Raw genomic sequence first — 23,536 nt, forward strand, 5'->3', positions numbered from 1 at the left:
GAAAAGTCCAAGGTAGACACAAACAACATACCTTTAACGGAACAAGATCCCACTAGTGCCAATAGGCTGCCTAAGTATGGTCCCCAATCAGAGACAACGAGCGACAGCTGCCTCTGATTGGGAACCACACCGGCCAACATAGATCTAGACAACCTAGATCACAAACATAGAAAATCACACCCTGGCTCAACAAATAAGAGTCCCCAGAGTCAGGGCGTGACAGTACCCCCCCCAAAGGTGCGGACTCCGACCGCACAACCTTTACTTAACAGGGTAGGGGCCGGGTGGGCATTCCGCCTCGGAGGCGGATCCGGCTCCGGGCGTGACAACCACCTATTCTCCGCCTCCCTGTTGCGCCCCTGGTCTGGTCTGGACCTTGGCGCGCTGCTTCCCCTCTCCTTCCTCCCACTGTACTCCAGGCCCTGTCTGGACCCTGGTGTGGGAGACCCCGAACCTGGAGAGGGGCTGACGTCTGGGTCTGGACTGGAGCCGCTGACCGGATCTGGACTGGACCCCGGTGGAGCGGACTGCTCTGGCTTCGGAGTGGAGCAGCTGACCGGAGCTGGATCAGGCACCGGTGGAACGGGCACGGGCCGTGCCGGACTGGACACACTCACCACTGGCTTGGTGCGAGGGGCAGGAACAGGCCGGGCCGGGCTGGCGACGCGCACCACTGGCTTGGTGCGAGGGGCAGGAACAGGCCGGGCCGGGCTGGCGACGCGCACCACTAGCTTGGTGCGAGGAGCGGGACTGGGTTCCTTTATTAACCCCCGCTCCCTCTGCTGCCTAACCAGCTCCTCTCACCGTGCCTCTACACTTTCCTTCTCCCTTTTAGCCTCCTGTAGCTCCTCCCTCTGACTGAATAACTCCTACTCCCTCTGAACCAATAGCCCCCGTAACATGGTGGCCTCCTCTCCTAACCTGCAGATTCGCCCTTCCACGGCCTCCTGCTGCCTCGTCATCCACCCCGTGTGCCCCCCCCCCCAATTTTTATTTTATTGGGGTTGCCTCTCGGGTCTCCGTCGTCTGCACTCCTCTTCCCGTGAGGACTCCTCCGGGAGCCCCCACGAGTTAGGGAACAGAAACTTGTCGTCGTCGTCATTCTCTGACTCCTCAGTATAATACTGTTCCCACTCCTCTTCCCATGGTCGTGGGGACCCAATCTTGAAACCAACCGGGTGCAGTGGTCGGGACTCTTCTCTCTTGCTCCCCGACCACCCCTTTAGCCCCCCAAAAATGTTTTCTTGGGGCTGCTTCTCGGGCTTCCTCCTCGGCCGGCTTCCGTGTTGCCGCTGCTCCTCTCCTGCCTGGGCTTCCTTCTTCGCCCAGGGTCCTTTTCCCGAAAATATCTCCTCCCATGACCACCACTTGCCCACCTGTGACATGGCTACTCTCTCCGCCTGGGCACGCTGCTTGGTCCTCGTTTGGTGGGATCTTCTGTCACGTTCGTTCATAGACGGGTCAGACCAAGACGCAGCGTGATATGCATACATGTTTATTTGAACCGAATAAACAACGACAAAACAACAAACTAAACGAAACGTGACGTCCAAGGTACACAAACAACATCCCTCACACAGAACAAGATCCCACAACTACACAGTGCCAATAGGCTGCCTAAGTATGGTCCCCAATCAGAGACAACAAGCGACAGCTGCCTCTGATTGGGAACCACACCAGCCAACATAGAAATACACATACTAGAACCCACATAGAAAATACAACATAGAAAATCACACCCTGACTCAACAAATAAGAGTCCCCAGAGTCAGGGCATGACAATCTGAATGATTCAAAGCTTGTGAACTTCCTTTTTGGTCACGTATTGCGGGTTAACCTTCATCCCAATATCATCACAGAAAGACTGTCAAACCTAATCCCCATTTCTCTTGTAACGTTTTCAAAGACCAACCCAACACTGCCCATGTCATACTGGCCAGAGATGGAAGAGGAAGCAAGACATCCTACCCCCTCATTTTCTTTTTCAATGAATTAAGTAGACCAGACCCAGCTGTGATTGCATTGGTGTCTATGGTAGAGCCACTCCCTTAAGTAAACTGGAACTGAATTTTTTCCCCAATGGTAAACGGCCTGAGTGAACTATCTTCATTTATCAACCATTGTACTGGCATAGAGAATGCACTGAATAAAAGGGGAAAGAAGTGGTACCAAATAACAATTATGGCTTTTATTTTTTTTGTTACAGGTCAGAGGTTAAACCTTACATGGATATGTAAAATTAAAATGTGTCTGTAGCAAAGCTTACATCATACTGTATCTCAGCCTGCAGACACTAGGGTACAAAAGTGTTATATTCATTAAAGACAAGCAGTAGCACAGCACAAACAAGTATTTGTTCTGACAGCATAAACGCTGACAATCTTACATCAGCCTTAGTTGACAGCCTTGGCTGGTAGGATGGCTTCCTTGAGCAGTAGCCAGTCGGCCAACCCGGTTGGCATGTAGGACAGAGGGATCCAGAAGAACTTGGCGTCCCACCCTGGCGAGTAGCGGGTGCGAGGACGGACGGCAGAGACAGCGTGCTCCATACAGCTCACCACCTTCATCAGGTCGGCGTCGGACATCTTGACAAGCTTCTCCTTCATCATCACGTCCACTAGAAGGGACAGGGAAGGTTAGCAACCATGTTACTACACGTTTGTCTTTAGCTATTCAAGATGGCCACTTTCACTAGAGAATAATGCTTTTTGAATAGATTCAATCCTTTGAAAGACTGGATGTCACAGAGGGTAGACAGAATACAAAAATAGCCAAATCTTGCATTGGCTAAATAAAACATTTGTGCAAATTAATACATTCGAGAATGTAGGAAACTAAAACTTTTATATTTACCCTTGTCCAAATAATCAGGTCCATAGTCATCTCTGACTTCTTGTGGCATCTTCTCCCACAGCTGCTTGATGCTTTTCCCCAGGACTGTCGAGTCGGTAACGGTGGTCTTGAAAAAGCCTGGCTCAATGCAGAGGACCTTGACTCCAAAAGGTACCATGTTTCTCCTGAAAAACATGGTAACAAAACTTCTGTTTACAAATGTACTTCTGATATGTTACAGATTTGTATAGTTTCATTCGCTGAAGTCAAACAGTCAAAGTTGTATTGCTTATGGTTCACAATGGCTAGATTATTGAATGTATGTAAAAACACTGATTTAAAATATGGCATGGATATGATAGTAAAAAGGGTTCTTGTTTCACCTAAGACTGTCATTGAAGGCCTCCACTCCATACTTAGACACGGTGTAAGGTCCTCCGACAGGACTAATCCTGCCGAACACACTGGCTACGTTGACCACACGACCCCTGGCCTTCTTGATGAGGGGCAGCACACTCAGGGTGACTGCGATGACCCCGTTCAGGTTCACATCCAGCATGGACTTGTAGTCATCAATGGTCAGCCAATCACAGGGGGCCGAGGGGATGGCCACACCCGCGTTGTTCACCACAGCCCACAGGCCTAGAAGGTGACAGGTCATTACGTAGCTTTATGAACATCCATTATTTCACAGGTGTTTGGTAAGAAGAGGACATAGTAAGGACAATGATACTGGCACATGAATGTCAAAATGTAACTGAACTGGTAATATTGCATAATTTGACTGGTATGACTGGACACAAATGATGATAGGACTGTTTGCTTTTCAATATCAACACTGACACTCACCCCTAGCCCCGACTTTGTCTTTAATCAAAGCAGCTGCTTTGTCGACGCTCTCGTTCTTTTTGACATCCAGGTGGAGGGTGGTGAGTCTGTCTGAACAGGCCTTCCTCAGATCTTCCTCTCCCTTCTCTGTGAAGCAGGATGCGATCACACAGAAACCCAGCTTGTCCAGATGTCTGGCCAGTAGGTTGCCGAACCCAGAGTCACACCCCGTGATGTAGACATATTTGTCTCCTTTGTCTGGGACTCTGGGGATCTCCCGGAACCAGCGGTACAGGTAGTAAAACACCACCAGCCCAAGGACGTACAGGAACATGTCTGGGACAGGATAAGACAGACAACCTTCTAATAAGTCATCTCATGGACTGTCAGTCCTGGCAAACATTGAGCCTCTGCCTGTGATTAAGTGTGGTCACATCTACCCAGCCCCATCCCCCATTCCTCAGTATACCAAACAAAGTGCCAGGGTCATCACGGGAAGGTACAGAAATGTGCATGTTACACAATATGCGGTTAGACATAAGTCAAGTGGGAAGATAGGAACTGCCTTTTACAGTTCATCACTAATATGCATCTTATAACAATAGCTTATAGTAATGACATTATAGTAGCTATACAGTCCATAAGATCATCAGGAAAATACTTTGAAGATCAACCACATTCAGGGAGAGTTCATTGAAGCGCTTGGAATGACAGAGACAGGATTGAACAGAGCAAGGATCAACAGTTATCAATGCCGGTTTCAAAGTGCACTATAGGCTATCTTGTGCAATTGCTCTTTGTAAATAATCAACTGCAAAATGAGCCAATGGCATGCCAAAGTCATTTAAACCACAACTAACAAAACCACATTCAGGGAGAGGTCATTGAAGCGCTTGGAATGACAGAGACAGGACTAAACAGAGCAAGGGTCCTCTGTAGCTCAGCTGGTAGAGCACGGCGAGGTAGTGGGTTCGATCCCCTGGACCACCCACCAACATTTTTTATGCACGCATGACTGTAAGTCGCTTTGGATAAAAGCGTCTGCTAAATGGCATATTATTATATTATAAGGATCAACAGTTATCAATGCCGGTTTCAAAGTGCACTATAGGCTATCTTGTGCAATTGCTCTTTGTAAATAATCAACTGCAAAATGAGCCAATGGCATGCCAAAAGTCATTTAAACCACAACTAACAAATACTATTGAAAATGTGGTTCAAATAAAGTGTAAGGAATCTGTACAACACTCCTGCATTTCCAAAGAAGTGAGATTTAGACTAACAACGAACAAGCTGTCTATTGAATGTAATGTGAATCCAATGTTATATGCAAGCTCTCGATTTTTCAACTAACACAATATGGGCAGTCAGGGCGCATGACAAAAGTGAAAGCCCATTGAAACAATATCAAAATACTTTTTTACTATTGAAGAAAGAAACACTGCAAGTAGCATCATATAGTGAAGAGTTGGCCTAAAGAATGTCCAACTATTGTCATAAATGCCATGTTATTGATAAAACAAGCTTATTCGTGAGAGGTGTCAAAATAAGAGCTGTCAAACTCGCCATTTCAATAACATGAATGCGCACTGCCCATTACATAATAATAAACTTTTGATCGATCAATTATGATAGATTGTGATAGATAGCCTATCCTCAACTTTTACATGTTCAAAAAGATTACAATCTGCTGGAATATTAAAGTCATACCTGTTGGAGATGTTCCTTGCCAGTCCAACAAAGTAACAGTTTTCATAAACTACGCAAGACCACAAATTCTGCCCAAGGACGTCACATGTCTAGCACTGACCAATCGGAGCCATTTTGTTATTTAGAACAAATTCTTATTTACAATGACGGCCTACCCCGGCCAAACCCGGAAGACGCTGGGCCAATTGTGCGCCGCCCTATGGGACTCCCAATCACCGCCGGATTGTGATACAGCCTGGAATCGAACCGGGTTCTGTAGTGACGCCTCTAGCGCTGAAATACGCCACTCGGGAGCCGTTAGAACTAACTAGGTCAAAAATGATTTGATTACACCTCGTTTGATAGAAACTTTAAACTACTTAACGTTCTCTTGACTTTAATGTGGAAGGAATATTAAAGTATTCCTTAATCCATATTTCATCAATGTCTAATAGATGATACAAATTCAAAATTAGGCCTACATATTAAATTGCATATTAAATCCAGATATAATTAATAAACAGATGATTTTGACAAAAAATGTGCTTTACATTTTAAATTATGATTGTCATGGATTACCATTTCAAATAGTTGAACTCAATACTAATTCAAGGTCATGCCTTGTATAGTGAATACAATGATCACTAGATGGCGGCAAATACTTGAACATTTACATTTTAGTCATTTAGCAGACGCTCTTATCCAGAGCGACTTACAGTTAGTGAGTACATACATTATTATTATTTTATTTATTTTTTCATACTGGCCCCCCGTGGGAATCGAACCCTCAACCCTGGCGTTGCAAACGCCATGCTCTACCAACTGAGCTACATCCCTGCCGGCCATTCCCTCCCCTACCCTGGACAACGCTGGGCCAATTGTGCGCCACCCCATGGGTCTCCCGGTCGCGGCCGGCTACAACAGAGCCTGTTTACAATAGAGCAGGAACAATGCTTGCAGTCTGGTCAGCAAAGTGAATTATCATAATGTTGCTGTAATGGGCACCACTACTTACTTTGGGAGTTAATCATTACAAACGGTTTGCTTATTTTGGCTCCCTCTTCACAAGCATGTTTCCAGAACCTTTTCCTCACCTGTCAGTAGCCTTCACAAGCACTGTGTCACAGCCCCAGGGGCACATAGGCCTATTCACCTGCTTCCCCAATGGTGAGAGCAAAACGTACCATTTACAGTTATAATTCACAAACAAAAAGGAAAATTGCTTTGAGTTAAAGTACTACTCATGGAATAAGGTTGTGGGCTCAAATTGAAAGTGTTGTTGCTGGTTAGTAATGGCTTCACAACCCCCTGAAAGCAAGTAAAAGCAACAGTACCAAGGTAAAACATCCCAGCTAGGAGGAAACCTGTGTTATGACAAGACTGCTAAAATGCAAATGCAACGTAAATGTATCACCATAATTCCAGACAGATCATATTGGCTTGTTTAGGACTGAAGAGGACAGCAGCCCTGAGGGTGATGACCGAGAGGGTGTTTGACTTAGCTTCAACTCTTGGAAAGTATCCTGTCTTCACACACTGTTTGTGTTCATATGCAGAAGGATCAATACAGTGTAATATCTTTAAAAGTCATCAATATGATATGATGAATGTGTAACACTGAGGCCAATCATCGATGGATGTTTAATAGATTTTGCCATGGTCTTTGATCACTTTTAAAAAATGCTAGAACAGCTCTTTAACAAAAGTAGGCCTACCTCATAGATTATGATGGTGGTTGGGGCTTTGTATCATTACTTGTTATGTATTCTTGAAAATGATTATCTGACGTTCTCATAACATCCATTTAGCCCTCATTTAAGGTTGAATGTAAGAAAAACACACATCACCGCGTGTGCAATTGCAAGTTTAAAACCCTGATATGCAAGTGATTTTACCTGATTCCTTTTAAATGCAGTGAGATATGTAGTAAAGGGTCTGGATTGGTTGTTGTACCATGCTCTCTCCTACTCTTTGCATAGCTGGGTCATCGGACCCTAGGGCAGTACGAGCTGACAGGACACTTACCTCCAAACATGATCGTATGACCCCAAGTTCCAGCCTGGACCTGGCTTGTGTGTCAAATAAGCACGTGCTGTACAGGGTCTCAGCCTCTTCCAGCCCACAGTTACCCTATCAGTCTACTCTCTACCCACTATCAGTGACCACCTGGCATCTCTACATACAGACAGTGGTGGCCCCAGGCTGTCATGTGGACTCGGCAGCACGTCTTAGTACGGACTGGAGCCCATTGGAGTACTTTACATTTGGATCGACTTTAATGTAAAGAAGCACCTTTGAACTTAAATTGAATATTCAGGTGACTCTGCCCTTTTTGGACAGAATCCAACCAAAGAGGAGAATCATTGTTTTTTACTGGATCTGGAAAATCTGAAAAAGTTGGTAAGTATCTCAGTGATAATACAATACATTTCAATTGGGATGTATTTTGGCTTTGGAATTGATTTTGATTATATATTTTTCCTCTTATAAATGTATTGTAGACAGTCCAGGATGCCTACTGGATCAGTGAAATTACACAGCATCAAAAAGCTGGGAGAAGAAAACAATGGTTTTGATGATGAAGGTACACCTGCATAAATATGATGACGTTCAATTCATGATTCTGATGTCATTTTCCTGACATAAACAATGCTTTAGAAAAATATGATATACCTTTATCATCTCTTTATTACAGAACCTAATGATGCATACATGTAAGTGCATCTTCCTCATATAAAAAACAAAACACTTGTCATTCTGTGTGATTTATGTTCTTGTTGGTAAAACTGATAAATTAAACAAAAGTTTATGGAATTTCTTATCATGTTTCTCAGAATTGTGACACATAAAAACAAGGTCACATTTAATAGTTTATTTGTTTCTCTGCTGCAGGACGATGGGGAACCCGAAACAGGACACAAAGTAAGTCCCGTTTCTCCTCCTACATTCTTCCCCCTCATGTCCTTAAGGCTTTGACTAATGTCTCTGTGATTGTCCCAGGCCTCCGAACAAGAAGAATGAAGCTGCTATCAGGATTGGCTTCTTTCAGCTGGTAAAGTCCTTTGTTTGTGTTTTTTTCCCCCATAAAGATAAAACAAAACAGTATCTAACTCTATGGTTCCTTCAGTGAAGTCACTGTGCGGTTGTTTAGTGTGAAGGTCACATGAAGACATTTTTATTTGATCTCAGTTTGTATTTGTGTGGGAGAGCTGGTTCATAACTCTTGTACATAAGAACTTTAAACCACAACTGGATTGGAAATCTTCAGAAACGGGTACAAGAATGGTAGGTACAGTATGAGAATGGGGCATCATGGGCCAGCCTCATCACACACAGGCAGGTTCCCATGGGTGCCTATGTTTTGGCAATGATTATATGAAAATCTACATAGTTACAGTGGTTAAAGCATGCATATTTTGTCCAGGTATTACATTCTGAGATGGTAGGTCAGATTGACAGAACACCTGTTATGATGACTGACCCATTGGGTTTAGTGTGTGTGTGTGTGTGTATTTACAGTTCCGTTTCGCCACTTGCCGGGAGACCCTGATGATGGTGGGGGGTAGTGTGTGTGCCTTCCTCCACGGTTCCGCCCAGCCTCTCATGCTCCTGGTGTTCGGGATGCTCACCGACACCTTCATCGAGTACGATATCGAGTTACAGGAGCTCCTGGACCCCAGGAAGGAATGTATCAACAACACCATACAGTGGAAGAACCAGTCAGTATGGACAGACTGGCTGGACAGCAATAAGACTGATAAGATGAAGAATTTAACATGTGGGTAAGTCCTATTCGTTGCTGCACACGAGTAGGACGTTGCTATACATGTCATTTCTATATCAAGGATTAAGGATAGAAATATGTATTTTATTTGACAAGTATAGTAGCCTACTGTCATTGGCAGGTTACACAGGGAAAATGTTCTCCTTATGTATTTTAGGGTAAGGTTAGGGTCTTCTTGTTGTCTCAAGCTGTTGTCTTTTGTAATTATTGTACAGATGTAGAATCTTAATTTGATCACCCTGTTGCAGGAGAACTTTCCTGCAATGCAGGATATTTAAAACCTGTAGTGTAATTGAGGTTTAAAAAGTATTCTGAAGTTTGTAATTTCCACTTTGAAATTTCAGACTTGATTTTCCCTTACGAAAAATGTATCAACCCCTACAAAAATGTCCATTAATTATAATCCACATAATAATTCACATTCCCTGTAGCTGCAGGATTATTTTCCTGCTGTAGCAAACTGGCTCAAATTAAGATCCTACATCTGTATGACACTCATTTTCAGGCTTCTGGACATTGAGTATGAGATGACCAATTTTGCCTACTATTACGTTGCCATTGGATGCGCAGTTTTCTTGCTAGGATACCTTCAAGTAAGTATATAGTTTGCATCAACATACTGAGTTCAAGCAGTTTGATGGCAGAGTGCTAGATCTTGGTTGCCCTATTTTTATTTTCGTATGTGTTAGATCTCATTGTGGGTGACGTCTGCAGCGCGACAGATCCAGGTCATCAGGAAGATGTACTTCAGGAAGGTGATGAGGATGGAGATCGGCTGGTTCGACTGCAACTCGACTGGAGAGTTAAACACACGCATGTCAGAGTAAGAGAAAACACAAGCCAAATTCCCTTTTTAGGTTTTAATAGAAAAAGTTCTGGGAATGCTTTGCATTTCTTATCATGCTTAAGAGCAATACAGATGTAGGATCTTAATTTGATCACTCTTTTGTTGCTGAGTATTTTACAGGAAATGTAAACTTGTAGTGTATTTGAGTTTTAAAAGGGAAATTCTGCAGTATAAAGGTACTCGGATCCAATAATCTCGTTCCCTGGTGGGCGTTGAAATTTCAGACCTACAAAAATGTCCATTAATTATCGTCCACATAATAATTCACATTTCCAGTTGCTGCAGGATTATTTTCCTGCTGTAGCAAACTGGCTCAAATTAAGAATCTACATCTGTAGTTGTTCTTGAACTTGTGATCTGACCTGGAAATACGTTAATGATTCTCATGATTCTATCTGTGGTGTGCCCCGCTATTTCACAGCGACATCAACAAGATCAATGACGCCATTGCGGATCAAGTGAGCATCTTTATCCAGCGATTCACCACCTTTGTGTGCGGTTTTGCGATGGGCTTTGTGAAGGGATGGAAGTTAACGCTCGTCATCATCGCAGCCAGCCCTCTCATTGGAGTAGGGGCCGCCCTCATGGCTCTGGTAGGACGGTCAACGTCAATCAATGTGGTCACTTCCTATCCCAATATTCTGAAATGGTCCCTTCCCTCCTCTCCGTTTTAATTGTGATCACTCTGTTAGGAAGGGATAGATTAAAGCAATTTACTAGTGGTGACTTCGTAAAGGAGACAATGAAAGTTAAAGGCGACAAGGAAGGCTCATTTATGAGTATTAGGACTAGGCCTATGATTTACATTGTTCATTTACTATGTGTCGATTCTCATTGAGCTCCATTGAGGTGGCAGTTAGTAAGTGTACTGTACTGACTGCACCTTTCTCCTTACCTCCTCTGCTCTCGTCTAGTTTGTGGCCAAGCTGACGGGTCAGGAGCTGCTGGCCTATGCCAAGGCTGGAGCCGTGGCCGACGAGGTGCTCACCTCCATCAGAACGGTGGCCGCTTTTGGAGGAGAGCTGAAGGAAGTGGAGAGGTAACATAATAACATGACTGAAACTGCCCCAACATTGTCTTCTTTAGTTACGTGCTGAATTTGTATGTGTCAATACTCGACAGCAAAATTTCACATTCTTTACCTTGATCAGCCTCACTATATAGTGTTTAATTCCATTAATTGTTTTCTCCTTAAGGGGCAACTATTATCACCACCTTACATATTATATGCAGTGCTGGGCCTCTATCCCAGTTTAAAGTGACGCTCCAGAACCTTTGTATAATTTCATCCAGTAGTTTTAACAGTAGTGCTCACGAGCCAAAACGGGTCCCTGTTTTTTGTGTACTACGTCATCCAATTGTGTACTACATCATCCATTTAGTATGATATGTTACGTCCTGCCAAAAAAATCACAATACTTTGTTGGAATTCGAATGATATGTTACGAATCCAATTCGTATGATATGTTATCAATTTGTTATGCTTAAGATCCCGGATTGCATCTTTAACCCTCTATCCCTTTCTCTCGCTCCCAGGTATGACAAGAACCTGATCTCAGCTCAGCGTTGGGGCATCAGGAAGGGCCTGATCATGGGCTTCTTCACAGGCTACATGTGGTTTATCATCTTCCTGTGTTACGCCCTGGCCTTCTGGTACGGATCCAGCCTAGTGGTGGACACACAGGAGTACAGCCCCGGAACACTGCTACAGGTACTATTCTGTAACCATAACACCATGAAGGTATACTTTATAAAGGGTCCATATGTAGTTCAGTTATAGACTATTAATCACATTTATTTGGTTTATGAATTAATAATAAACAGTTAGAACTTAAAAACGAATGATCACCTCATCTGTCCTGTGCACTGTCTTGTCTGTCATTGCAGGTTTTCTTTGGTGTGCTGATAGCAGCCCTGAACTTAGGGCAGGCATCTCCATGTCTGGAGGCCTTTGCTGCAGGAAGAGGAGCTGCTACCATCATCTTTGAGACCATCGACAGGGTAGGAATCTCAGCACTGTTGGAGAATTTCATTGGCATTCAATTGACTGTGTGTGAACGCTCACTTTAAACAGCCATGATGGTTAACACTGCCATTTGTCTGGCTGTGTCACTGTGTCTAGGAGCCGGACATCGACTGCCTCTCAGAAGCAGGCTACAAACTGGACAAGGTCAAAGGGGACATTGAGTTCCATAACGTCACCTTTCACTACCCATCCAGACCTGAAGTCGTGGTACTGTGGCTTAGTATTTCCTATAACGATGGCATGCATCTGATTATTGTATCGCAGGGCGATTGTGGAATATTTCCTTAAAGATGCAGTCTGTCATTTGCTGGTCTTTGTGCCATGTCAGATCCTGGACCAGCTGAGTGTTGCGGTGAAGTCTGGCGAGACGACCGCCTTTGTGGGGCCCAGTGGAGCTGGGAAGAGTACCGCCGTGCAGCTCATCCAACGCTTCTACGACCCCAAGGAGGGCATGGTATGTTAACTTCCCTTACATATATTTAACATGATGTAACACATTTGTAAAATACTACTACTATCAATACAAATGTGCACCTACACTAAAGTGTATCACTGAGAGAGTCTTTAGAGGAAATAGTGTAGAGACATTTGAAATGTCCCTCTCTTTCTCCCTGTTTATGCCTTGTCTCAGGTGACCTTGGACGGCCATGACATCAGAGGCCTGAATATCCAATGGCTGCGTTCATTGATGGGCATCGTGGAGCAGGAACCCGTGCTGTTCGCCACAACCATCGCCGAGAACATCCGCTACGGTCGCCCCGGAGTCACCCTGGAGGACATCATCCACGCCACCAAGGAGGCTAATGCCTACAACTTTATCATGGACCTACCACAGGTGAGGTTGACAGCATTTAGCATGCTATACATTGAGGGCTAACATTACAACGATAGTCTGATCTGGAACCCAGACTACTTATTTGTGACTTTTGTCTCCAGTGTTTTTTGAAAGGCTTAAAAACGTTCAACATTGCTGACTCAACATGACATATTTTTACTATGTACTGTCACATGGCCTATCAGTTCAATGACATAAAGACTTGTGATTGATGCAACAGAAATTTGACACGCTGGTGGGAGAGGGCGGAGGTCAGATGAGCGGCGGTCAGAAGCAGCGTATCGCCATCGCCCGGGCCCTGGTCAGGAACCCCCGGATCCTACTGCTGGACATGGCCACCTCCGCTCTGGACAATGAGAGTGAGGCTGTGGTGCAGGAGGCTCTGGACAAAGTGAGTGGCTGCATCTCAAATGTCACCCTATTCCCTATATAAAGAAGTTATTTTGACCAGGAAGTGTCTTTGCTGGGATCAATTAATTATAGTTAGGATAACTCTTATGATAGATTGTTTGTATATCAACATGATCAGACCTAAGTACGTGACAAATAGTAGAAGAATAACCATGTAAATAACCGTATTTACAGTAGCCAGGTAGGATTATGGTCTCATGTTTATCTCCTATAAGGTCCGCAATGGCCGCACCACCATCTCCATAGCCCATCGCTTGTCCACCATTAAGAACGCGGACGTGATCGTGGGCTACGAGCATGGGCGGGCGGTGGAGAGGGGCAAGCATGATGAGCTGCTGGAGAGGAAGGGTGTTTACTTCACTCTGGTCACCCTACAGAGCCAAGGAGACAAGGCTCTCAACCAGAAGGCCAGACAGAGTAGGTCTCTATGATCAATGCATCCCCATCCTTTGCCAAAATTCTAAAGTTGACTTGCGCACACTTTCGTCAACATAAAAAAAGTATTAAGAGAGAAATAATTTGCAGGAACACTTTTAACCAAACATTTCTTATAACATTTTGTATAATAACCTCCTTCCTTTTGCTGTGTCAGTGGCAGGCAACGACGAGGCTGAGAAGAAGAGTCTGTCCAGGGCCGGGAGTTACAGGGCCAGTCTCAGGTACTGTAGAACTACATCTCTCATGATGCACTTCACATCCTTTTCACAAGGCCTCACTCACATCTGGTTACATTGAATCTGACACACATCTGGGTGAAGCACGGCAGACATTTTGTGCCAGAATGCTGACTGAGGGTGTCATTTTGCATCTCGGTAGTGCATTGACTTGGTGCTTGTGTGTTGTTGTGCAGAGCCTCTATCAGGAAGAGGACTCGCTCACAGCTGTCCAACCTCATTCCACAAGCAGAATCCTTCATATCTCAGGCAGACGCGGGCAAGGTCAGTGTGTGTGTGTGTGTGTGTGTGTGCGTGTGTGTGTGTGTGTGTGTTTGAGTGAAGGAGGTTGGTATGGGAGTCATCAACAGGGTTAAACGGGGGTACTTGCCACTTACCCTTTCCCAGTAATCTACAGTTTACACGTGCATTTGTTATGCATGTATCCATGTATATTTGTGTCCATGTCTTTATGTGTCCAGAGTGCCTTTGTGGAGGAGGAGGAGGTGGAGGAGCTTGTTGAGCCTGCTCCAGTGACCAGGATCCTGAAGTACAACGCCCCTGAGTGGCCCTACATGCTGTTTGGAACCATCGGAGCAGCTGTCAACGGAGGAGTCAACCCAGTGTACTCCCTGCTCTTCAGTCAGATTCTGGCGGTATGGTGGAGGGGTGTAGTATTGACCAAGACAGTCTTCATTGAATATCGGTTAATTAGCTTAATCAGTGTATGTGTGTGTGTGTTCTTGCAGACATTCTCCATACCAGACCCAGAGGCTCAGAGGAGGGAGATCAATGGTATCTGCATGTTCTTTGTGCTGGTCGGAGTGACTTCCTTCATCACCCAGATGCTCCAAGTACATGTCCCTCCCTCCCTCCCTCCCTCCCTCCCTCCCTCCCTCCCTCCCTCCCTCCCTCCCTCCCTCCCTCCTTTCCTTTATGTTCACCTGTCTTTTTTTACTTGATCTAAAATACATATTTAATCTTCACATCAACCGGATCCTTTCTCCTGCTTGTCTAAACTCTGTAAAAAGAGAAGCCTATTTCTCAGTGTTTTTGTCATTCATATTCCATGTTTCCCTTAACCTGATCTGATGGTGTCGGTGTCTCCACCAGGGCTATGCCTTCTCGAAGTCTGGGGAGCTGCTGACACGGCGCTTGAGGAGGATGGGTTTCCACGCCATGTTGGGTCAGGAGGTGGGCTGGTTCGATGACCACAGGAACAGCCCCGGGGCTCTGACCACACGGCTGGCCACTGACGCCTCCCAGGTCCAAGGGGTCAGTATGGACCTCATATGGTCCTCATACCCTAGGGCAGTTACCAGACCCCAGACCAAATAGTATTAGTGTCTTTCAAATACTTGATTTAATGGAGTGCTATGGAACCAATGCAGTAGACCCAAAAGCAAACCTCACCCATCTGGCATTCTGGGTAAATAACCTATAACCTATTCCCTCGTCCTCTCCTAGGCCACGGGCTCTCAGATCGGCATGATCGTCAACTCTCTGACCAACATTGGCGTGGCCGTCATCATCTCCTTCTACTTCAGCTGGAAGCTCAGCCTGGTCATCATGTGCTTCCTGCCCTTCCTGGCTCTGTCCGGAGGCTTCCAGGCTAAGATGCTCACTGGCTTCGCCAAGCAGGACAAACAGGCCATGGAGGATGCAGGACGGGTAGGCTACAGTACTCCACTGACTCACTGGCCAGGGCTGTTTATAACATAGGCTGGAGTCACACAGTGCTACTGTGACTGGAAGTGAATTGTCATTGACGCAAGGTTGTACACTAACTTCTCACATTAGTTATCAATACTTTATCAAAATCTTTCTCGAAAGCTTCTGTTAGGGTCATTCAAGCAAAGTCACTACCTCAGAACTTCCCTTGTGTCATATTCTAAGATATTTCAGCCTGTAACTATTGTATTGTCTGCGTTATAGACATCCTGAAACCTTGTCACAGTAAACCCACTGGAGAGATATCTTACAGTGTGGTAGAGATAATGCGTATAGTTCCTGTACTGTATACAGTTCCTACTTCCTGTTCTAGACTTACAAGGTGGTAGTGGTGGGTGGTTGTGATATCTCTGTGGTATCTTTTGTAGATCTCAGGAGAGGCCCTGAACAACATCCGCACCATCGCGGGGCTGGGGAAGGAACAGAGCTTTGTGGAGATGTACGAGGCTCATTTGGAGGCTCCGTACCAGGCCGCCAAGCAGAAGGCCAACGTGTACGGCGCCTGCTACGGCTTCGCCCAGTGTGTCGTTTTCATGGCCAACAGCGCCTCCTACAGGTTTGGAGGGTACCTGGTGCGCCAGGAGGGCCTCCACTTCAGCCTGGTCTTCAGGTGAGAGAAACTGTATGCCTGCCTGTCCGTCTGCCTGTCTGCCTGCATACCTGTCAACAACATAAACAGACCATGAAATCACATTGTCCATGTATTCCATTACCTTGACTAAACCCCATTGTCTCTCTGTGATTGGTTCAGAGTGATCTCAGCCATAGTGACCAGTGGCACAGCGCTGGGCCGAGCCTCTTCCTACACCCCAGACTACGCCAAGGCCAAGATCTCAGCTGCCCGCTTCTTCCAGCTCCTCGACCGCGTGCCAAAGATCAGCGTCTACAGCAACGAGGGGGACAAATGGGTAAACGTCACACACAAACACACGCACGCACTCACTCTCTCTCTCGCTCACGCCCCCTCTCTCTCTCGTCCAGCCTGATTTCAGAGGGAACTTAGAGTTCATTGACTGTAAGTTCACATACCCGACCCGGCCAGACATCCAGGTGCTGAACGGCCTCAACGTGTCGGTGAAGCCCGGCCAGACGCTGGCCTTCGTGGGCAGCAGCGGCTGTGGGAAGAGCACCAGCGTCCAGTTACTGGAGAGGTTCTATGACCCCGACCAGGGCAAAGTGGTGAGTCCTCAGTTTCTCTCAGCAGCACGTCATATCCCCATTTGTGTCTCTAGAGGTATAGAGACTATAAGATGATGGGGTATCCTGGGAGCTGGATTAGTTCACAGGATAGTTGACTGGATTTTCCACGTTGCATTGCAGATTATTGATGGCCATGACTCGACTCAGGTCAACGTCTCGTACCTGCGCTCCAAGATCGGCATTGTATCCCAGGAGCCCATTCTGTTTGACTGCAGCATCGGAGACAACATCAAGTACGGAGACAACCTGCGCGAAGTCAGCATGAATGACATCATCTCCGCATCCAAGAAAGCCCAACTCCATGACTTTGTCATGACGCTACCTGAGGTAATGCTGCTGTCAGTGTACTAACTTAAAACAACACTGTCAGTGTACAAACTTAAAACAAGACTTAAAACAACCCTGTCAGTCTACTAACGTAAAACAACACTGTCAGTGTACTAACTTAAAACAACACTGTCAGTCTACTAACTTAAAACAACACTGTCAGTGTACTAACTTAAAACAAGACTTAAAACAACACTGTCAGTGTACTAACTTTAAAACAGCACTGTCAGTCTACTAACTTAAAACAACACTGTCAGTGTACTAACTTAAAACAACACTGTCAGTGTACTAACTTAAAACAACACTGTCAGTCTACTAACTTAAAACAACACTGTCAGTCTACTAACTTAAAACAACACTGTCAGTGTACTAACTTAAAACAACACTGTCAGTCTACTAACTTAAAACAACACTGTCAGTCTACTAACTTAAAACAACACTGTCAGTCTACTAACGTAAAACAACACTGTCAGTCTACTAACTTAAAACAACACTGTCAGTGTACTAACTTAAAACAACACTGTCAGTGTACTAACTTAAAACAACACTGTCAGTCTACTAACTTAAAACAACACTGCCAGTGTACTAACTTAAACAACACTGTCAGTGTACTAACTTAAAACAACACTGTCAGTGTACTAACTTAAAACAACACTGTCAGTCTACTAACTTAAAACAACACTGTCAGTGTACTAACTTAAAACAACACTGTCAGTGTACTAACTTAAAACAACACTGTCAGTCTACTAACTTAAAACAACACTGTCAGTGTACTAACTTAAAACAACACTGTCAGTCTACTAACTTAAAACAAGACTGAAAACAACACTGTCAGTGTACTAACTTAAAACAACACTGTCAGTGTACTAACTTAAAACAACACTGTCAGTCTACTAACTTAAAACAACACTGTCAGTGTACTAACTTAAAACAACACTGTCAGTGTACTAACTTAAAACAAGACTGAAAACAACACTGTCAGTGTACTAACTTAAAACAACACTGTCAGTGTACTAACTTAAAACAACACTGTCAGTGTACTAACTTAAAACAACACTGTCAGTGTACTAACTTAAAACAAGACTGAAAACAACACTGTCAGTGTACTAACTTAAAACAACACTGTCAGTGTACTAACTTAAAACAACACTGTCAGTGTACTAACTTAAAACAACACTGTCAGTGTACTAACTTAAAACAACACTGTCAGTCTACTAACTTAAAACAACACTGTCAGTGTACTAACTTAAAACAACACTGTCAGTGTACTAACTTAAAACAATACTGTCAGTGTACTAACTTAAAACGACACAAAATTGCCACTGAAGTTTGTAGCACCATTATGAAGGAAACGCTAAAAATTTAGATATGTCATTTAAATCAGTTGCGGCCAGTTACTTTAACATCGTTGTTTCTATCAAAGATACCTGCACACTAAGATCCAAATACAAATGTCAAGTTTTTGTGCCAAACATCTACTCACAAGAACTCTGTCAGACTATACCCTGCATCTATAGTCCTTTGTTTGACACAGTAGTCTTTAAAGTTTAAATTTCTCCCTTTAGAAATACGACACCAACGTGGGTTCCCAGGGCTCCCAGCTCTCTCGAGGACAGAAGCAGCGCATCGCAATCGCCAGGGCGATTATCCGTGATCCTAAGATCCTGCTATTGGACGAGGCCACTTCTGCCCTGGACACGGAGAGCGAGAAGGTAATGTCTCCATGACAACCGCCTGTCATCACCACGAGCAGAAGAAGACGTCCTGAACATGACAATGATAGATTTAATTTATACAGATCTGTCCATTTCAAATAGAATTAGTGCGAGGCAAGGCAAGCATGCAATTTGCCTGAGCCGTAGGTCCATTGTATGAGGCAGAGGCATTAATCAAGTAATCATGGTGAGTCATGGGTGATTGTGAAATCCGCTCAAAGGTTTGTGTGTGTGTGCGTGTGCGCGCGCATGTGTGTGTGTTACAGACGGTGCAAGAGGCGCTGGATAAAGCGAGGGAGGGCCGAACCTGCATCGTCATCGCTCACCGTCTCTCCACCATCCAGAACTCTGACATAATCGCTGTTATGTCCAGGGGCTTCGTCATCGAACAGGGACCACATGACAAGCTCATGGCCCTCAAAGGGGCCTATTACAAACTTGTCACCACCGGTGCACCAATCAGCTAACTCATCAGGGTTATAGGAGCCAAACCAGGAAATGCCTGTCCAGGTCATGTAGTATTTATTCTGCAGAAGCGTCACACACTCTTTGGTTTTAATTGGTGGAGATATCATGCTGTGTATTCATTTGTTGTTGTTACATTTAAACAGAACTATGACTGGTATGCATTCATTACATGTATATACTGGGGCGTACTAAAGGAACGATTAGTTAAATTACTTTGTTGAGTACATGTATTCAAGGTGGGCTTTCAGGTGTTCAGTAATTATGTCCTATTAATTGTCTTACGTTGACACAGGTCAGTGTTAAGTCTGAGACATACTGTAGGTCTGAGTGGCTATCTTTGATCTTTTACTTGTTTATTTTTTTTTAGTAATTAACTGTATTGCATAAGATTAAATTGAATGCTAATATCTACATTGAGGGTATAAAGTCACTGTTTACGATTGTCTACCGTTTGGACTGTGTTTTCCATTATACATTTATGACTTTAAATGTTTTGGATTTGAAATTGAACCTTTTTTGTAATGTATTCCTCAGATGTTTATTCTTTCAAACAAATATGGTGCATTTAAATTGCCTGCAGATGATAATCCATTCTAGAATAGTTGATTTTCCTTCGTTAAAGGTTACCATAACAGACTCATTGAAGAGCCTGTGGCAGACTAGTACTACAGTATTCCCTTCACCGGGTCTTGTTGATGCTTCCAGGACTGACACTGTGACACCCTGACCTGAGACCAGGACGAGATTTGCTGCATCCATCCATCAGCGGTAATGTGTGATCACACAACTCTGACCTTATTGGATGCATCCCAGATTCTCAGCACCCAGACAGGGGTGAATTAGTATGCCGGTGAAGCAATATAATCTCCCGGCTCTCTGCTCACAATCCGTCTGCTTAGAGGACACTATTTGACTTTGTGCCATGTAGAGTCAATACAATATTGATTGATACCGGTGCGCCTTAGACAGGTGCTGGAATCAAGTGTGGTGGTGAGTGTCGGGGTTTCTGTTGACGTAGTGGGTGAGAAGTGGGGCTAACGTGCTCTAATAAGGATTGTCCAGCGCGAAAGGGCTGCGTTTGAGCCGCGTGTGTGTTTTCAATCTCAAGTCATCAACCTCCACGATGTTATCCACTCCTAAAGATGAGTCATCATCCCAGACCTTATTGTTGACCTGGCTCAGATTTGAAGTCCTATACTGTCTCTGTCCTACTAGTCCAATATTGTCTCTCCTACTAGTCCTATATTATCTCTCCTACTAGTCCTATACTGTCCTATATGATCTCTCCTACTAGTCCTATATTATCTCTCCTACTAGTCCTATATTGTCTCTCCTACTAGTCCTATATTATCTCTCCTACTAGTCCTATACTGTCTCTGTCCTACTAGTCCTATACTGTCTCTGTCCTACTAGTCCTATATTATCTCTCCTACTAGTCCTATACTGTCTCTGTCCTACTAGTCCTATACTGTCTCTCCTACTAGTCCTATTCTGTCTCTGTCCTACTAGTCCTATACTGTCTCTGTCCTACTAGTCCTATACTGTCTCTCCTACTAGTCCTATTCTGTCTCTGTCCTACTAGTCCTATACTGTCTCTCCTACTAGTCCTATTCTGTCTCTGTCCTACTAGTCCTATACTGTCTCTGTCCTACTAGTCCTATACTGTCTCTGTCCTACTAGTCCTATACTGTCTCTGTCCTACTAGTCCTATTCTGTCTCTGTCCTACTAGTCCTATACTGTCTCTGTCCTACTAGTCCTATACTGTCTCTGTCCTACTTGTCCTATACTGTCTCTGTCCTACTTGTCCTATTCTGTCTCTGTCCTACTAGTCCTATACTGTCTCTGTCCTACTTGTCCTATTCTGTCTCTGTCCTACTAGTCCTATTCTGTCTCTGTCCTACTAGTCCTATATTGTCTCTCCTATTCTGCCTCTCCATCTGCCTCAGCCTCCACCCCGGTGAAAAGTCAAGCCTCAGAAGATTTAACACACTTACCATGTCATTACTAACTACTGGGTGGCAGGTAGTCTAGCGGTTAAAGCGCTGGGCCAATAACCAGACCTAGTTTGAATCAAGGTGAAAAATCTGTTGACGTGCCCCTTGAGCAAGGCACTCAACCCTAATTGCTCCAGGGTCGCCGTTGATAATGGCAGACCCTGTCTCAGGGAGAGTGGGATATGCAAAAAAACGCATTTCCAATTCACACATGCATGTTTGTACATGAGTGAAATAGGAGAAATATAAGCACACACCACATTATTATTATTACCTACTGGGGGTTTGAACAGTAAAATGGTTTGTATTGAACAGCGACAGTGAATGCAATTTAGAGACCACAGTATTTCAAATGCTCCATCAACCATCGGTGACACAAAGGGCCTCAATGTGAAAGAGCAGAGGGACTCTGAGAATGAGGAACGGGGGTCCAACTAATTCAAAGACCATAGGTAGGCCTGCTCCCAAATGGCTCTGTCAGAGATTGAAGTTGCATTGGGATTTAATTAGATTAAGACCATGTCCATGGTTGGAATTGGTTGGAGATCGAAATTTGATTCACTTGGGAGAGCATTACAAAAAACTTTCGTGGTAAACTCAGTGGCATTAGTTGACCACTTGGTGGCACTGTATCCTATTCTCGTCATAAGTATTATAGTGCACTGAAGTGGTAATGCAGTAGCAGAGCATAGATAATGATTAGAAGCACAGTAGAACATGTGCCGTATGCAGGATGGAGTACTGAACTGAGTTAAGATCCCCTGCTGAGTTCTACCTGTCGTGTCTTCATGTAACTGAACCTACAACATGATAGTAGCCTATTTTACCAAGTAATAAATGGGTCGTTCCACCAATAGAGTGCCTTTTGGGTAGTGTAATTTGTTAAAGAAAAGAAAACTACTTGTGTCAGCTAATGTCAACATTCTGTTATAAAGAGTATATGTTCAACTTCATTAAAAAAACATATTTTCCCATTTCAAGAGGTTAAATTCTGAAAAATGACTATAGTGAAACAAATCACCTGCTTTGACAGTATGATTTGACTATTCGACGTTCAATCTTTCTTTTGAAACAAATATTTAAAAAGGAATAGTTTCACCAATGTAAAGGAGAGTTCACTTCACATAACAGGGTTGACCTTAAAATGAGAGACAAACGTAATTCACGTTAAATAAATTATAATCTTCAGAAATTACTTTGTCAAAGCAAGAAAGTAACTAGGGCTTTACAATTTTTTTTAATAAATAATAATAATAATTGGGCTTTACAATGAGGTGAAAACCTGGGGAAATATTTGGGTTAAGTGGATTAAAACTTCCCTAAATCAGATGTATTGAATTTTTCATGTGGTCTATATTAAAGGGCACTTCATTTAATATAACAGGCTTTTAAAATTCAATATTGGTGCACAATTTCTACTTAAAATATCAAAATGCAATATTCGTGGAACGACCCAAATGCTGTGGACTATGCAATGAGCATGGAGTGGCTAGTTGTTTGTATAACATGATGTACACTGCAATATATATGACATCTGTTAAAATAACTGTTTATACCTTGTGCTAATGTGTCCTTTGTCCGGATCTTGTCTACATTCTGGTCGTGCCCACATTTCCAGAAATGTGAATACACATGGTATTAAAACGTATCTCTTATCCGTCCACTGTGTCTGCATTGTGACCAGATTTTCTGGTCCCTTCCTTTATGCAAATTATTTCACAGATATTCTTTCAAAATAATATGTATTTATTTTTTGTAAGACACATATTGATGTAATCAGTCAATGGTGCCACCTGTCAATTAATTTAGATGGGAGAATAATGATGGTTTAAATGGTTTCACTGTCCAGATCCGTTTACACTTGTAAGATATCCAGTCACAATGCGTGTCTGACTACCTATGGCGGTGGCCAGGAAGATCTGATCACGATATGATCATAATGTGTCTTTTAATTGTCTCCAAATGTGGGCACAATCAGAATGTGGACAAGACCAGGACAAAGGACGCAAGTTAGAACCAGGTATAAACAGAGCTTTAGATGGCCCTCACGATCCAGATTTATCCAGATTTATCAGTTCACCTTATAGTATAACCCTATAAATAGTATGCCAAATTCATGATATTAATAATAAATATGTACATTTCACGTCACTATCCTGGTTGCGGTCCAAGTTACTTATAGTATTATAAGTCGC

The 23,536-nt window shown here is 43.8% G+C and overlaps 2 protein-coding genes across 2 annotated transcripts; one reads left to right on the plus strand and one right to left on the minus strand.

Annotated features, from left to right (window-relative positions):
- Positions 1-2,173: 2,173 nt before the first annotated feature.
- Positions 2,174-5,571, minus strand: LOC311121923 (retinol dehydrogenase 7-like). The gene is made up of 5 exons (XM_084196354.1): positions 5,371-5,571; positions 3,682-3,996; positions 3,216-3,474; positions 2,854-3,017; positions 2,174-2,617 (listed from the first exon to the last, which is right to left on the minus strand). Exons 1-5 carry the CDS (start codon positions 5,414-5,416, stop codon positions 2,394-2,396), a joined length of 1,008 nt encoding a protein of 335 aa, XP_084052480.1. The 5' UTR covers positions 5,417-5,571; the 3' UTR covers positions 2,174-2,393.
- A 1,841-nt stretch (positions 5,572-7,412) lies between these two features.
- On the plus strand, positions 7,413-19,791 carry abcb11b (ATP-binding cassette, sub-family B (MDR/TAP), member 11b). Its single transcript, XM_084196355.1, has 29 exons — positions 7,413-7,749; positions 7,851-7,933; positions 8,045-8,063; positions 8,242-8,271; positions 8,350-8,401; positions 8,869-9,131; positions 9,639-9,726; positions 9,823-9,956; positions 10,402-10,573; positions 10,895-11,019; positions 11,517-11,691; positions 11,868-11,981; positions 12,103-12,213; positions 12,335-12,460; positions 12,638-12,841; positions 13,062-13,232; positions 13,468-13,669; positions 13,845-13,911; positions 14,103-14,190; positions 14,388-14,561; positions 14,655-14,759; positions 15,019-15,180; positions 15,373-15,576; positions 16,005-16,246; positions 16,388-16,544; positions 16,618-16,815; positions 16,957-17,163; positions 18,729-18,875; positions 19,145-19,791. Exons 2-29 carry the CDS (start codon positions 7,861-7,863, stop codon positions 19,343-19,345), a joined length of 4,011 nt encoding a protein of 1,336 aa, XP_084052481.1. The 5' UTR covers positions 7,413-7,749; positions 7,851-7,860; the 3' UTR covers positions 19,346-19,791.
- The last annotated feature ends 3,745 nt before the right edge of the window (positions 19,792-23,536 follow it).

The sequence above is a fragment of the Coregonus lavaretus genome, assembly GCF_964263955.1.
Source record: "Coregonus lavaretus genome assembly, contig: HAP1_SCAFFOLD_2970, whole genome shotgun sequence".
Lineage (NCBI taxonomy): Eukaryota > Metazoa > Chordata > Actinopteri > Salmoniformes > Salmonidae > Coregonus > Coregonus lavaretus.